Consider the following 15,808-nt stretch of genomic DNA (forward strand, 5'->3'; position numbering starts at 1 on the left):
ATCCTTTCCTTTCACACCTGACAATCCCAAATGCAATCAAGTGAAAAAGAATGTTGTAAAGGAAACAGGAATTAAACAATCCCTATATTAAGGATTGTCTTTTTTGCCTGTAAAGTGGGTACATCTGTTTGCAAACAAATGTATGAATCGTCACCCAGCTCTATCTCTGGTCCAACATTATGCAATTTCTCATAAAACCATAAAAATATTTAGATTTCTTTAATGCATGCATAGGGTTTATTTCTCTTTTCTATTATCTAAAAAGATAAATGAGCATTTTTTTTCCCCTGGCAATAATTGGTTTCCTCCTTAGGTTGTCTCAATAATTACTCTAAGTAAATTTTAGTAGAATTTCACTTCATTAGTTCTTTAAAAGTAGGTGCTATGTTCTGGGATTTCAAATACAATTTTGGAAAGTACAAATAACTCTCATAAAGGGGCCATTTAATCAAATTGGCAACATAAATTTTGTTGTGTTTTATATGTGTTCATAATGTGTAATACATTCAGCTCATTAAAATTATAGTTGTTAGCATTTTCTTATCAAATCATTGAAGATTATATATAAATTTAATTTACCTTTAAGTTACTTATATACTTATATATAGTCCTAAAGTATAATATTGTAAAGTTTATGATCATGAAATATAGTAAGATTGTAAGTTCTGCCTATCAGTATAAAAGAGAGCTGTGGTAGGCCAGGAGTACTCAGACCATAATTACATTGCAGTTAACAGCAGTAAGGATTAACAACTCTCGTAGAAAAGTACTGCATTTTAGGAGTGCCTTTATTTGTTAAATTAATAGATCAGTTCTCAGTTTTGACACTAAAAACTAACTGTTAATGTCCTCAGTATGTTCAAGTTTGATTTTAACTTTAGTTACTGCCATTTTATATTATCTAAAATGGAAAAACTATTATTAGTTTTTATGTCCTATTAAGTTTCTTCTAATAAAAAAAAACAAACTTGCCATTGAACTTTGTCAATAATTCACACAGACAAAAATTCTGGATTTTCAAAGTAAATATATTGCTTCCATTAGCACAGAAGATAACTTAGTGTTCTACTCATTAGAATAACATTTTTATGTTTTATAAACTATCAATGTGTTATTTTTTCTATAATTGGTTTTGATGTTCCTTCCTTCAAGACCCACATATGGAGTCAGAGTAGGGGTGATAATAAATAGCATAACAGCTACAGATAGCCATTGCCAAATAACCAGTATTATTGTCCAATCCTATGCTAAAAATTGTACTTCAAACAGGATTATAGCAGATGTCATACTGTAAGGAGATTTGGTAATGAACCAGATTCCAAAACATGATAAAATTTGCTTTCTTTGCTCTGGATTGGGGGATTTAAAGATTGTTTTAATATGCTGAGGTTTCACTGGGTTAAAATCTTCATGAGGAGAAAGAGGCCGATAACTTTGTAATAATTACTATATTTTGTGAAGTTTTATTAATATTCAGTTTTGATTTAGTCTACAAGGAGCAGACCTTCACCTTTTTGGTTTTAGTGGAAACTGAGGAATAAAGGCTTTGGAAATCACCTTTTTGAGCTATCTGGTAGTCTGGTAGTTTATGGATGGTAATTTATTTATTGGATCTTCTGGGATAACATTTTTTTCCCTCAAGAATAATTTTGTGTGTAACAGCCATTGCCTAACCTGCAGTATTACTCTTACTGTTGTGGTGTGTAAAACACAGACCTCATGCTTTTACTCTTCATACATCTAGAGGTGCTTTTATACCTCAGCACTTCCAGAATGTTTGCCACTGTCTTGTCTTGACTACAATGTGAAGAGAGTAGTTCTAGAATACTAGAACTACTTATTATTTCTTGTTATTTATTATATATAATATTTATTATAATATTATATATAATTATTATTATAATTACTTGTTAATTATCTGAGAAAAATTACATTTTGAATTTACATTTACTTTAAAATTGAACTCTAGATAGCTGATTCTAAGTGTTTAAAAATACTTTATATATATTAGCATATTTGACCATGCTTTATAAAGTGTTTCAGCATATTTTACAAACACACATATGTAAAGTATCACGTAAATCCAAATGTAGTTGTGGAAATAAGATGAGTGAGATTCTACAAAAGATAAGGTTTTTGTTTGGTAACAAAAATGTTGAATTTCAAATGTACTGAAGAATTATTTCAGAATTGTGGGTTAAATAAGTTAATATAAACCAGAGCTCTCTTACAAAGGCTAATACAGAGTTTACATTCAAATCTTTTGCCATACTTAAAAGTCAGTTTGATTTATAGATTTGTAATTTATTCATAGTCTGACCCTGCTGCACCAGCCCCTTATATCCTTTAATTACAAATGAAAAATACAATACTCCTACTTGTCAAGAAATATAACTTCATTGTTTCTTGAAATGCTCCAAAGGGGTAAATGTTTAGTGCTTTGTTTTTGTTGCATTTTCGAATTTCTATTTAAGCCCATGTCCTTTAAAAAACAAAACACTGGAAAATTTCACTGTGGAGGGAGGTGCACAGTGCACGTGGCTGCTGCAAGCCAGGCTGGCATCAGAGCTTGGTCCAGGAGTGTGCCAGGTGGGCTGTGAAAATCCCAGTGGACAGATTTACAGTTTCTCTGGCAAGCTGCTCAGGCACCCTCATGGCAAAGGATTGTTTTCTTATGACAAGGTAACTTCGTGTGGCAAGTTAGCTTCAGCTTGTTACTGTTGTCTCTTGGCACCTGTTTTCATCTTTCCAAGCCCCTCTGTGTAGAACTGCTCTTAGATCCTGCCTTCACCTTCTCTTCTCCCTGCTAAAAATGCCAGTTTCCTCACACTGTCCTGGCTGACATCAGCTGCAGCCCCCTGGCTGTGGTGGTAACGCTGTGACTAAAACCCCTTCACTTTCTGTGCAAGTGGTGCCTTGCTCCTGCTCTGCCCGGCTGGCGAGGAGGGCGGGAGGATGGAGATGCCTTTCCGTGGTGTGGCATGACAGGGCAGACACCACAAATCACAAATTATGAGTGAGATGAAGCTGTGCTGGCAGGCTGGGCCATGCAGGTGGGCCCCAGTCCAAGGGATTGGTGTGCCTGTTCCTCTCAGTAAGAGTCAGGGAAACCAGGACACTCTGTTTGCCAAATTGAAAGCACATAATTTTGAGCATATTTTTTGTTGATACAGCCAAAGTATAAACAAACATTGGACTGGGATTTTAGAAACCCCAGCTCTGATGATGATCTGCTGGCTGCCCTGATTCTTCAGCCAGGTGTCATCACAATACCATTTAAATTAAGCAGAAAAGAAAACTCTTCCAGGAATATTTTACAAATATTGATTTTTAGACTTAGTTTCATTCTGAAATAGACCAGGCAGTTTATCACCTACAAGTCTTTAATGCTAAATATTAATTCACATTATGATTCATCATATTTCAAAGAATGCCTCATATTTTAATACTGTTGTGGATAGGAAAATGAATCTAGGAAGTTAGTATGCATGCCTTATTTGTACATGCTGCTTAGTAGTTCCTGCTTATCTGTTGACAAAAAAGAATGATAATTAAAAATAAATTAGTAAACTTGAGTCACTTGTAGTAATTCTTACTCTTTTTTTTTTTTTTTAATTGTAAAATACTGAATTGAGCAGTTTTCGATAAACTTGTCATGTGGTCTTGTAAATATTAGTAGTGTGTTTGTACAAATCTTCAAATCCAATGACTTCGGGGGTTTTTGATTGTTTTTGTTTCCTTATTTCCAAAGAATGCTCCATATGCAGCAATAAAGACATCATGATTTTCTTTAGCAGTTAAAGAAAAATAATATTTTCTTATTTAAAGAAAATAGCATTTTCTTTAGTAAAATTTTCACCAACTTTTACTTTATTTTAAAAAAAGTTGTAACCTTTATTTCCATCTGAGCAAGTTTTGAAGCTCTCTAATAGATCACAGGAAGATCAGCCTTATCTTTAGACAGTCATACAAGTAGCATGTCTTTGGCCAGTTACTTTACTTGGATTTATAACTCACTACTTGGATTACTTGGATTTATATTCACTAGTCAGATCAGTCTTAGACTTTGGTATTTTCCCTTGGTAACAGTGGCAAAATGCCCACTCAGCCAATGCATTGCTCTGCCAGTTTTATATATATATATATATATATATATATATTTAATTCAAATGAAAATTGTTATCAAATTTAAAATTAGTGGTAGAAGTATTAAACTAGTTCATCATTAGCAGTCTTATTTCAGATTTGAGCTATACATTAAATTCCATATAGCATGGATATTGAGGTTATAGTCTTTGGATGTTCCAAAGCCCAAAGAAACCAAAGCCCAAAAGAAAACCAAAACACTGCTCCAGCAATATGAATCTTTTGCACCAGTTTGCACCAGAAGTCTGACCCAGAAAATTCTTGAGACTAAAAACAGTAAAAGAGGTAATTTCACAAAGCTCACTGAATTAATTGCTGTCTTAGGCTGCTTGAAAGTTACTTTTGTAAAAGGAGAAAAGAACTTTCATGGAGCTAGGCATTTATGGTTCCCCCCGCCAACCCTCCTACTCTCTACTGCTAATTTATTAATTACAGTTATCAGCATAACTGTCAAATAAGTACATAGAAATTTTTGAAAAATAGTTGGATTTTGACAATTGTGCAATACTTTATTAAAAATGTGTTCTCTCAAGTGTAATAGAGACATTCTCATGCTAACTCTGTTGCATTACTACTTATTATTCATAATTAAATATACAGTACTGCTCAACTTCTGTCCTTTCTCTTTTCATATTACAAGAACCAGTATAGCAAGACTGTGAAATAAATGAAGTCAAAATAATTTTCTCACAAACACAAGGAAATAATTTAATGTTAATTTCTGCTTCTGGCTGTTTCCTAAAATCACTGAATTCTTGCTAAGGGCTTCTACAGCCATCTTCTATGAAAGCAGGTGCAGAGGAGGGAGAAGGGAGAACCAGAATAAGACTCTTATGAAGAATAATTTCCCTGGGTACTTATGCATGATACTGCAGGATTCTGATTTATAACAAGATAATGGTTGTGGTTTTAATTGCATTCCCATTCACTTATTTCTGATCTTTAAAATGAACCTTAACAGACATACACAAAAATATACACATCCTCACAAATACAAATGCATGTATACAAATATGCACAAATTGTCTGCATTTTTTCTACAAAGACAGAGCACCTAGAAGATACAAGCAGGCCTAACAGCTTCACTTATTCCTAAGATTGCCTTATACCTCCCATCATAAAAATCCACATTCATTTTGTTTTGACTCATCCAAAACTTCTCTTTTTCTGGTTTGCCACAGTTTATCAAAACAATTAAAAGTATGAGGTGATCTGCACTATGGAAACCTTCAAACATGAACTTTAAATTTAGCCTAGGGTGGCTTTTGCATCACGTTTGAGGGTTTCTGACCTTATGGATCACCAGGTTTTTTTTCTTTAAAGAGGAAACTAATTTCCTTAGTTTAGTCAAATGATGTGCCTTATAAAAATTGTCATTTGCATGAAGTCAGGAGATAATTTGTGGTGGATCTTCCAAAGAGTCCTCTCAGAGCTGGCAGATTTCAACCTACAGATGAGGATTTGAGGCTTTGTGCTGCTGAGGATCGTGGTGATGTTCAAGTGAACAGAGGAGCTGTCCCAGTGAGCTTGTTACCTCTGTTTCTGGGCTCAGGCTTCTTGGAAGTGAACTTTGCCTAAACCTAGTATGAGAAAGAGGGAAAGCTGACCCACAGGAGAATATTTTGGGATCAGAAACCAACAGGGAGTGGGAAACCTGGGCTAAGAATTGAGGTGGGAGTTGATTGTAACTGACTGAAATAGTAATTTATTTCACAATTCTTCATGTATAAGTAGAGAAGTAGCTTATCTTTGCATTGGTGTGTGAGAATCCAGTCTTAATGATCATCCATAATTTTGAAAATGTAGCAAATTGTGTAACTTCATGCCCTGAAGCATAAAAATAATTTTGATAGGCAGAAACATAGATTATTTTCCTTAAAAAAAAATAAATAAATCAAGCAAATGACCATATTTCAGCTACAATTAATAGCAGATTTCTAGGTTGAATAGCAAGTGTCTATATAAAAATCACTAAACCTAATTGCATCCCAGATTTGTTTCAAATACAGAGGTGCTACCTGAGTGGTTTCTTCTAAATGATCATTGTAAAATACATAGTTATTGCACTGATATTTGAAAAAAATATATTTACCTATTTTCTTTTTTTTCCTTTTCAATTAGGAGTTACTGATATTTTTACAGAATTTGCCTACAGTACACTGGGGAAATGAAGACATCAGTGTACTCCTAGCAGAGGCCTACAGACTGAAGTTTGCATTTGCGGATGCCCCCAATCATTACAAGAAGTGAATATAAGGAGACAGAAATCATTAGAACCAATGTGTTCTGCAGTATTATGGCATCTGTTGTTCTGGTTATGCTTTCAGCTCATTGCTCTTTCATTTGAAGTAATATGACCATTAAAATTCTGTTAGAATTTGCAGAATGAGAACAGAATACCAAAGAAGTGGACAAAGCAGGATATCGAGCACTGAATGAACTTAAAAGTGAATTTTTTTGCTCAGCATGAAAAATGAGTTCAGAAGTCTTATAGCATGATTTTCTTCCTTTATCCCCTTCTCTAAATAGGAGAATTGTAGTCTGTCTTATTTACGTTGAACAATTTTTTACGTACTTTAAACTACTTATGGAATGATTTCGTCATCACTACAGTGTCACCTGCCATGGCTTTATCAGCCAGTTCTGGTTGGTTAAATTATCTACTTTGAGTGGCAAATAAGAACTTTTCCATGTTCATCCAGACTATATGAGACAGCAAGGCCTGTGTTTTGAGGTCTGGTTATAAGACCAGTCAAAAGACACTGATATTAGCACACCATCTGTTGTTTTTCCATGGAATTAGGTTAGAATACTTCCGTAATATAAACCTACATACACAAATATAAACATAAAACCTTCCATAGAAGGTTGTAATGGAAATTGGTGGCATTTTTCAAAACATTATTCAGTCATGAAGGATGCTATAGAAGTTTTTTAGCCATAAAAATGAGTTACTTAAAGCTGAAGACTCATCTATGACACTAAAATAAATCCCTCCCAATATCTTTTGGAGTGCTTTAAAATAGTGAATTAAACAGAAGGCATGGTCTTGTCAAAGTAATTAAAGTTTCTCTTTTAAGGCCTTGCAATTTTTCAGCGTGAAAGTTCACTTTTAAGAAATGTATTAACAAGCTTGGTTTACAAAGCAAGATATATGTTTATCTCAGTTGTTGCCTTATTCTCCATTTCTAGCAAGTTAGAAAAGGAAAATTAATATATCTTTCCAAAGCTTTTTTGTTAAATAATTTAACACCTTTTTTTCCTGATTATTCAGAGGAAGAGAGCTTGCTCCCAATAACAATAACAGTAACTGTATACTCAGATTGCTCATGGGTCCTTAGCAGAACAAAAATCCTCTATGAGTTTATAGACTAAAATTAGTGTTTCTTCATACAACCATGGGATACTGAACAATTTCTTAAAAGTTACATAATTCAAGTGCACTATTTTTTTTCCAAGAAATAGTTTCTGATAAGAATTCTAAGTTTTCTCTGTTGGATGTAAATAACTCATATTAATTTGTGCCTACCATACACATGCAGGTTATGAAGGGTGGGAGTTGCAATAAGCAATACACTTAAAAGCTCAGAAATTATTCCTCAGTTTGGTTCTTGAGTTGCACAGTGTTGCACAGAAAGTGTAGTGCAATTTTAAGTTTGGGAAATAAAAAAGAAATTTTCTTCAAGAGATTTTCTCTTATGACTAGTTATTGGAAGATTATTTTCAACTCCTTGAAAATATGTAGATACATATTTTGAAGAGAGCTTTCTAAATGTGTTAGTTGCATTACTTGCTGTAGGGGCCTTAGTTCTTCATACAGACTTTGTAATAATTAGGTGTTTCAGGGTAAAAAAAATAAAATACATTTTTACCAACGTGTGATTATGAGACCATCTATATTTTAAAAGTCTATGAAATGTTTGGTAGAAGACAAAAAAAGAGAATTATTTCAGAAGCCGGAGTGTTTGGCAGCCAGATGCATTTCTTTTCCACTGGTGTCAGCCGGGTGTTTCACTTGTGATGGATACAGGGTCAGGCCTCCCAGATGGCTGCATCTGTGCCTGGAATGTGTAGTGGGTCTGTGCTTCTTACATGTCTGTGTACTGCTTTCTGTAACTTCAGTTTGTGGTCTAATGTATCAAAATTCATGTTTACAAGAATGTCATGTTGTGCCTAACAGTGTCTACCAATAACAGAATAAAAAAACCCATGAAATCTATGACCTTTTGCTTTAAACTTGGTATCTGCAATCATTTGTTAATAGAAATGCATATTATTGTAACGAGGGAAGACAACACAGCATTAACTGTTGTAAGGGGTTTCTATAATTAACTTTTTTCTATTAAGACAGTGTTTAGGTAGTTACATGTAACATGGAAAGTTGACCCAAAGTTATCTGCTGTGTCAGATGCTCCTGCATAACATTTTTGGGACTGGATATATAAAATTTCCTTCATTGGGTCCACATAAGTTGTCTGCCATGTCTTCCAAATTCAACAGGTACCTCTTACTTCCCTTGGAAGGAAGTATTACCATTAGAGGTCACATTTACTATTGTGTCTGTGTCAGAAGTTGAATATTGTACTAGAGCACATTGCTTTTTAAGGATAGTGGGAAGTTTCCTAATATAATACCAATGTTTATTTATGTAGATATAGACTTTTCTGGAAAATATGATATAGATATATAAATAACATTTATATATCTATACAGATAGAAGTAGTTCTCAGTAAATAGAAGGCAAACATTTATGTAAAATTTCAGATTTTTACCAAAAGCCCACACATCTAACAATTTTACATCTCAGGTAAAATGTCATTCCAAAAAAAAATATTGCATAAAAACAAAAATAGCATTATCATTATTACATCCCACGTACTTAGTTTTTTTCAAAATTCAAGATTCTGAATATTATAAAATTCCTTTGTAATATATGTATTTTCTTATGAAGGAGGCATCTTGACACATCACTAGTGAAACCAGGCAGTAATTTCTTAGAACTCATGTGAAATATTAAAATTCCAGTGTCTGAAATGCGTGTTAAATAATTTCTGTAATAAAAGTTTAAACTAGAATGTACAATATAAAAAGATTTATGACTACAGAATTTGAAAAATGTAAATAATTAATTAGTTAACTGTGTAAATACAGTACGTGGAGTAAGTTAGAAATGTAAGTTGAAATCTTATGTAACTCTGTAATATGTTATAAAAAAATTAGTTTTGTTATTTTTTGGCGCAGATCCATATGGAAAGGCCTATTAATTTGTTTTTAATTTCATAACTACAGAATAGAACTATTTGAAGTTCCATTGTATGCTTCTGACAAACATAACCACTGAGGCACTGGTTAAAACTGTAAAACTGGTGAAAGATGAGGAAATAAACACATATTTATCAAGTGCTATATAGAGTGGAAAGCTTGTGTTTATTGTTTTCTTCAAACACACTGCACCCTACACCAAAGTCTGTTTTACAGCCTCAAAAAAGGAAAAGCATTAACCAAAGAGGAAAAGCATTAACCAAACCTCGGTTCTCAGTTACATTTCTGCCACTCCACCCGGGTACCTTGTAAGTCTTGCAAGTCGGTAATCCAAGCAAGTTCCAAGGGTGTATCTGTGCATAGATCAGGGACATACAGGGTACTGAGCATTTTCTGGAAAAAGCAGATGATGACAGATTTGGCACTGCAGTAGAATTAAACTGAAGAGAAGGTGGAGTAAATCGGGGCAAGGCGCACAGAGGAGGCACAGAATTCTGTATGGCTCTGGGGGTGCAGGAGAAGGGGAAACTTCAGCTCATAGTGAGGAAACAGGTGATAGCATCAATAAGATCTGGAAACTAAGATGATTTAAACAGATTAACTATCAAGGAGAGATGTATATGTATATATGTATGTATATGTATGTGTATATGTATGTATGTGTATGTATCTCAAGTCCCTTATGTCAAGAAAGCTACTGGGAGACTTCCAATAATCCAATGTGTCTGGTGAGAAAATATACAAGGAAGGCAAAGAGAATAACTCTTCTCTTTAAAACTCCACACCATATTCAAGGGAGAAGAGACAGGGATGCAGAGGCAGACTGTCTGTTATGTGCTTGAATGACAATGAATTGTAATCATGCTGGTTTCTCACCTTGAATAAAACTTGTGTTTCTTTATCTGCTATAATCCTCTAAAGATCCTGCATAAAATCAGCAATGGGAGATACTTCAAATTGTTTTTTTCAAAAGCAGAAGAGATCAAGAAGGTGGAGTAAATGCCCAAGGGGTCACAAGGTATGTGCTGGTATTTGTTTGTTGATTTTCTTGTGCAAGAGGAGCCCTGGAAAACTGATATTCTGGGCAGATGGAGGACTTTCCATGGTTATGAACGGGAAGTTAAACAGAAAGGACTTTCTGAAAATCTGATCTGTGCTTCAGGTCATTTCCTCCTTGAAAACAGAGTGGAGTGGAAGTACTTTGTAGCACATTAAATTCTTTGGAGATGGGAAGAGGAGGTGAGGTAGAAAAGCTCCCAGTCCAGTGATCACTCAGGCAGAATTCTGTGCCATGGGAGAGCTGCAGCTCAAGTGCTGCTTATCACTGTATGATGGAGAGTCAAGTTTCTGAGCAATTTAATTCCAGATCATTTGCATTTTTATAAATTAAAGCTAAAATCTTGCATCCCATCTAATTCCTTAAGCTTAGTGTAGCTGAGGCAGCACAGGAGAAAATAATTAAATTGCTGTGGCACTATATCAAAGACTCTTAACACTTCAAAGTCTTCTGTGTGGAACCCACAGGAGAGCCAATGCATGGGCCAGAAATGAGGGGCTGAGAGATGTGATGCTAGAGAAAGCCTCTCAGAGACAGGTGCTCTGAAAATTGGGCTTTTTCTGGCCATAAGAATTTCCTACAGGCTTCCAAAGAAGAATTAATGTGCACAGTACATAGTTGTTTGAACTGGGCTTCCATTTTTGTTGTAATCAAGCTTCTACATCAGAGAAAATAGAAGTCTGAAATTGCAACCAGGATGGACAGAGGTGTTTGGAAACTCATGCCCCGGGCACAAGCTTAAAATCTGAACTACAGTACAGTTATTAATTTTGTTCCTCGTACAGAATCATCTAGAAAGGCAAGTCAGAAATGGCCAAAAGTTCTAGTAGGAGTCTATTGCAATGTGTGTTGTTTGGTCTTTGTTATCAAATCAATCAAGATTGAGTATACATATTTATCTGATTTTCCTGTTATGTATCCTTCAGAACTGAGATCTCATTTCTGTGAGATCTGGATTTGGGGATCCAATACACTTTATTCCAGAAATTTCTTATTCAGTCATCACTTATGTGTGCCTTCTCTGAAATCCTCCTCATGGGAAGAAGAGCATTCTGAAATTTAGAGCAATAGAAGTAAAAAACCCCAAACCCAACAAAACCAAACAGGGAGATAAGAGTTATAAGATAAGTTATATAAGAGTTTTATTCCCATTAATTTCTGATTTACAGAAAGGAGAAAATGTGCCTCTTGGGGTATTTAGACCACTTCATCCTTAAACTCATGATGCAATCTCTCACATAGAGCTTTTTTGAAATTCAGCTTAAGTATTTTCATATATTTCCATCTTCCTCCAGAAAGATCTGAGATTTCCAGTGAACAGTACTTGCTAGCAGCCCATTTGATCAATTCTGTTCACTCTTTTAACAGCAGCAGAAATACAAAATACATAGCTGTCATGACAGCTCACAGGAGGTAATGAAATACCCAGTCTTATCAATAGTTATATGGCTATCTCACTCCTAAAATCTCATTCAAACAGCAAACAGACTTGGTAATTTTTCATCTCTTGTGGTCAAAAAATAAGTTTGTAGCTCCATCTCAAAGCTGTGCACTTTCAGACTGTAGCTAACAATAAACTATATATCTGATGAAAGAAATTTAGTCTTATACTTACCTGATCAAGTAAAAACTTTTCCTAAGACATCAACAAGTATTTGCTGCAACTGTATAGAATAAATTGTCTCATGCAAATAAATAATTCAGCTTTTGCATGCAGAAATGAATAAAGTTGGCATATCAGTGAAGAAAATTTTCACTGTTATATTTTTCCCAATATATTTTACTATTATTGCATCAGTGAAAAATTCTGTATAAATTTTAAAAAGGAGTACTTTTCTCTCCATCACTGTCATCAAATGCAGGGCATCAGACTTCTTCACATTCAGGTGAAGCAGCCATCACATACTCAGTAAAGAAACTTTATGTGAATGTTTTGCTAGTACAAGCCAGCCTGTTGCATGTGCAATCATCCTCTGGGTTGTAATAGCTACTCCAAATAATTCAAATCATGCTGGACAATATTGTCTCTGCTATTTATGCAAGAATAATAAGAAAAAGTCCATCTTTCCTCATCCAAGGACACCTGTTCAGTTTCAAAAATTTGTATTCATTATGGAAATACTCTGAAAATAATATATTTTTATATAATATGCATATATAGTATTATTCAATTTTCATAGAAATTTAAGTTTAATTGATACTTGTAGCCAGCAAAGGATTCACAAGTCCAACAAGCATTTCCCACAAAATGTAGTAAGCAAAAAATATTTGTCTTTACAGGGGGATGTCAATGGACAAAAGATTTAGTGTTGGTTAAGTAGTAACTTTGCTTATTTATTCAAGTTACTATCTCCCCAGTCTAACAGTATGTCAGAAATGGAGAGACATCCACCTCTGAGCTTTTGTCACGCTCCTTTCATAGCCAGGGGAGAGAATCAGGTCTTTATTTCCTGATGACAGAATGTTCTGACTTGGAAGGGACCCACAAGGATCTTGAAGTCCAGCTCTTAGGTGAATGACCTGTTGAGGATGAACTGACAACCCTGGTGTTATTTGCTCCAGGCTCCAGCCAGCTGAGCTGATCTCAGCCCCTTCCAGGTGCCATTGCCCCTGCCTCTGGGTACACTCCTGGAGTGTGCCAAGTGCCAGAGCCAGCTCCTGGTGCCTCCAGCATAAGAACATGGAACTTCTGGAGAAAGTCAGAGGAAGAATATGAAATTTATAAGGGGACTAGAACACCTCCACTATGAAGACAGCCTGAGAGAGCTGGGGCTGTTCAGTGTGGAGAAGGTTGTGTGGAGACCTCATAGCAACCTTCCATTATCTGAAGGGGGAAGCTGGAGAGGGACTCTTCATCAGGAACTGTAGTGACAGGACAAGGAGTAATGGGTTCAAAGTGAAAGAGGGGAAATCTAGGTTAGATATTTTGAAGAAATTCTTTACTGTGAGGATGGTGAGGCACTGGAACAATTTGGTCAGAGAAGCTCTGGAGGCCTCCTCCTTGGAAGTGCCCAAGGCTGGTTAAATGGGGCATTGAGTAACCCAGTTTAGTGGAAGGTGTCCCTTCCCATGGCAGAGGGCTTGGAACTGGATGATCTTTAGGGTCCCTTCCATCCCAAACCATTCTATGATTCTGTGATTCTAAGTGAGTGACACCCAAAACATTTCCTGTCTCTCCACTGGCTCTAAAGGAGCCCAGAGGACAAATAGCAGACATCTATAGATAGATGTCAACACCTCCAGTTTGGTATTTTGAAGTGGCTGCTACAATTACAGTTTGAAACAGCACTTCTGTACCTAAATTAGAAAGAATCATAATCATAATGTCTCAGATACATTCTTAAAATGCACACTTAAATTTCAAACCTTATATTCATTCTCATGGCCCAAATAAGTTATGATCTGCAGGTCACATTGACTTGTTTGCTGCAGCTACTGTACTGTGACATCAACTTAAGGTAAGCTTCAGCTCCAGCTAGATGGTGGCTCAGCCCATTAGCTTGCTGTTTATATTTGCTCTCTCTCCTGCTGTGAATAAACTATAGCCCTGTAGCACAGCCAGAGATAAAACTTAGTATCCTTGCATGCAAATTGAAATGAGTGGAAAAACAAATGTTGACAAATTACTTCATTTTAAAATGGAATCTTTGCACTGTGATCTTCCTCCTACCGCTTGTTATGTAAATAAACTTTATAGGCTGCTAAGTAAAATGTATAGGACACAAATCCCCATTCTGTCTAACCAAAAGTAATAGTAATGGTCGGGTTTACTCTTCCTCTTTAAGTAGCATCCAAAGTGTATAATCTGTTTTCCAGACAGTAAGGAAGATAAAGATCCTACCCCACAGAATGGAATGTGCAGAGCACTACAGGGAGTGTTGGCTGGGATGGTGATATCTGACAGGGACCGAGGACTTGACAAATGTCCAGAAGAGGCCCTGCTTAGCTGACCAGATTTCCAATCCACAAATTAGTGTGAAATACATTCACTCCATACACCTGCATGTTTCTTGGGAACACAGTTTGTTAGCAACAAAATGGCCTGATCGTGTCCTGATTGAATGTGTTGTTATTAAAACAAAAATAAACAACCCTCCCAAATTAATAATCCACCAGTAGCATATTATCAATCCATGGGATAAAGAAAGCAACTTCATTGTTGTGAAACCATTGTTCAAATACACTGATATCAAGCAACAGTATTATCAATAGAAAAATTGGAAGCTATTGCTGAAGTTTAGAATGAATCCAAGATCTGAGAAGTACCAGCATGTGATAGGTGACACACAGGGTCTGCATTATTAGAGGTTAGACTAGTTCCCAGAGCTCCTTTAAACCTTGCATTCATTTTTATGAATGGGGTTGTATTTTTTACCACATCAGGAGAAAAGGCAAATTTGATGCAGAGGGCTTCAGAAATAACAAGTTTCCATGTCATCCCCTCTTTAGTTTAGAAACCCATCTTTGTATCAGAGCCCAACCAGTCCACTTTAAATTGTTGTTCCTCAACTAAATTAATAACATCAATCTTTTGTCTTGCTACTTGCATACACTGATTGTATTTTTTACAACATTCTTGTAAAGTATTGATGTAAAAAGTTTCTATAAGACAGTACAGGTACTCTCTTAATTTCAAATTATCAAGTAGAGCTAGGGGAAAATACATCAAGTTTTATTGAGCAGGAACATTGTGAAGATGCCTCTTTTCATTCTGAATTATTGCTTCAGTTCCTTAAACTGCTCTGGGCTCTTTATGTAGATTTTGTTCGACTTCTTTCTACCTGGCAGGATAAACCCAACTTTCCTCTAACTTTGGAGATACCAGAAATGGTTGGAGGAAAACAGTGGTTAGAGGGCCTAGATGTCATAATTGGTAGCACATTGTGGAACTCATGCAAGCTACCTGTAAATGATATCTATGGAGGGATACAGCCCCAACCAATAGAAATTGGTTTCAAACAGTATAGTTTTGGGATCCTGAGGGCCAGCAGGTATTTTGGACAACCTCTTGGTGGCTAGTAAATACCACCAGCTAGGTTTTAAACTCAGTTCAAAAAACAACTCTGTAAAATATTTGTGTGTACTCTTGAATTTTTTGTCAAATCCAATTTTGGGCCCTAGGTATTAGAACAGTAAAAGAATCTTCCTAATCTGTCATATCATGTAGTAACTTTATATTGTATGCATCAAACATATTTGAGAATTTAGTAATGGCACAAACATCAGTCTCCATATTTTTATAATCATCTTTATAATTTTTTGTTGTTTTGGTCTTTTTTTTTTCCCTCTGGCTTCTAAGGCACACTAACAGAAGCTACAGAATGAGAAAATGATACAGCATCA

General features: G+C 35.5%; 1 protein-coding gene across 1 annotated transcript in view; it reads left to right on the forward strand.

Moving 5' to 3' along the window:
• TBC1D22A (TBC1 domain family member 22A) overlaps positions 1–9,554 on the forward strand; it is a 140,913-nt gene extending 131,359 nt beyond the window's left edge. Inside the window, exon 13 of the mRNA XM_015627966.3 lies at positions 6,268–9,554. Coding sequence (XP_015483452.1) covers positions 6,268–6,396 — 129 coding nt within the window. The 3' untranslated portion in view covers positions 6,397–9,554. The remainder of the gene's footprint in view (positions 1–6,267) is intronic.
• The last annotated feature ends 6,254 nt before the right edge of the window (positions 9,555–15,808 follow it).

The sequence above is a fragment of the Parus major genome, chromosome 1A (genome assembly GCF_001522545.3).
Source record: "Parus major isolate Abel chromosome 1A, Parus_major1.1, whole genome shotgun sequence".
Lineage (NCBI taxonomy): Eukaryota > Metazoa > Chordata > Aves > Passeriformes > Paridae > Parus > Parus major.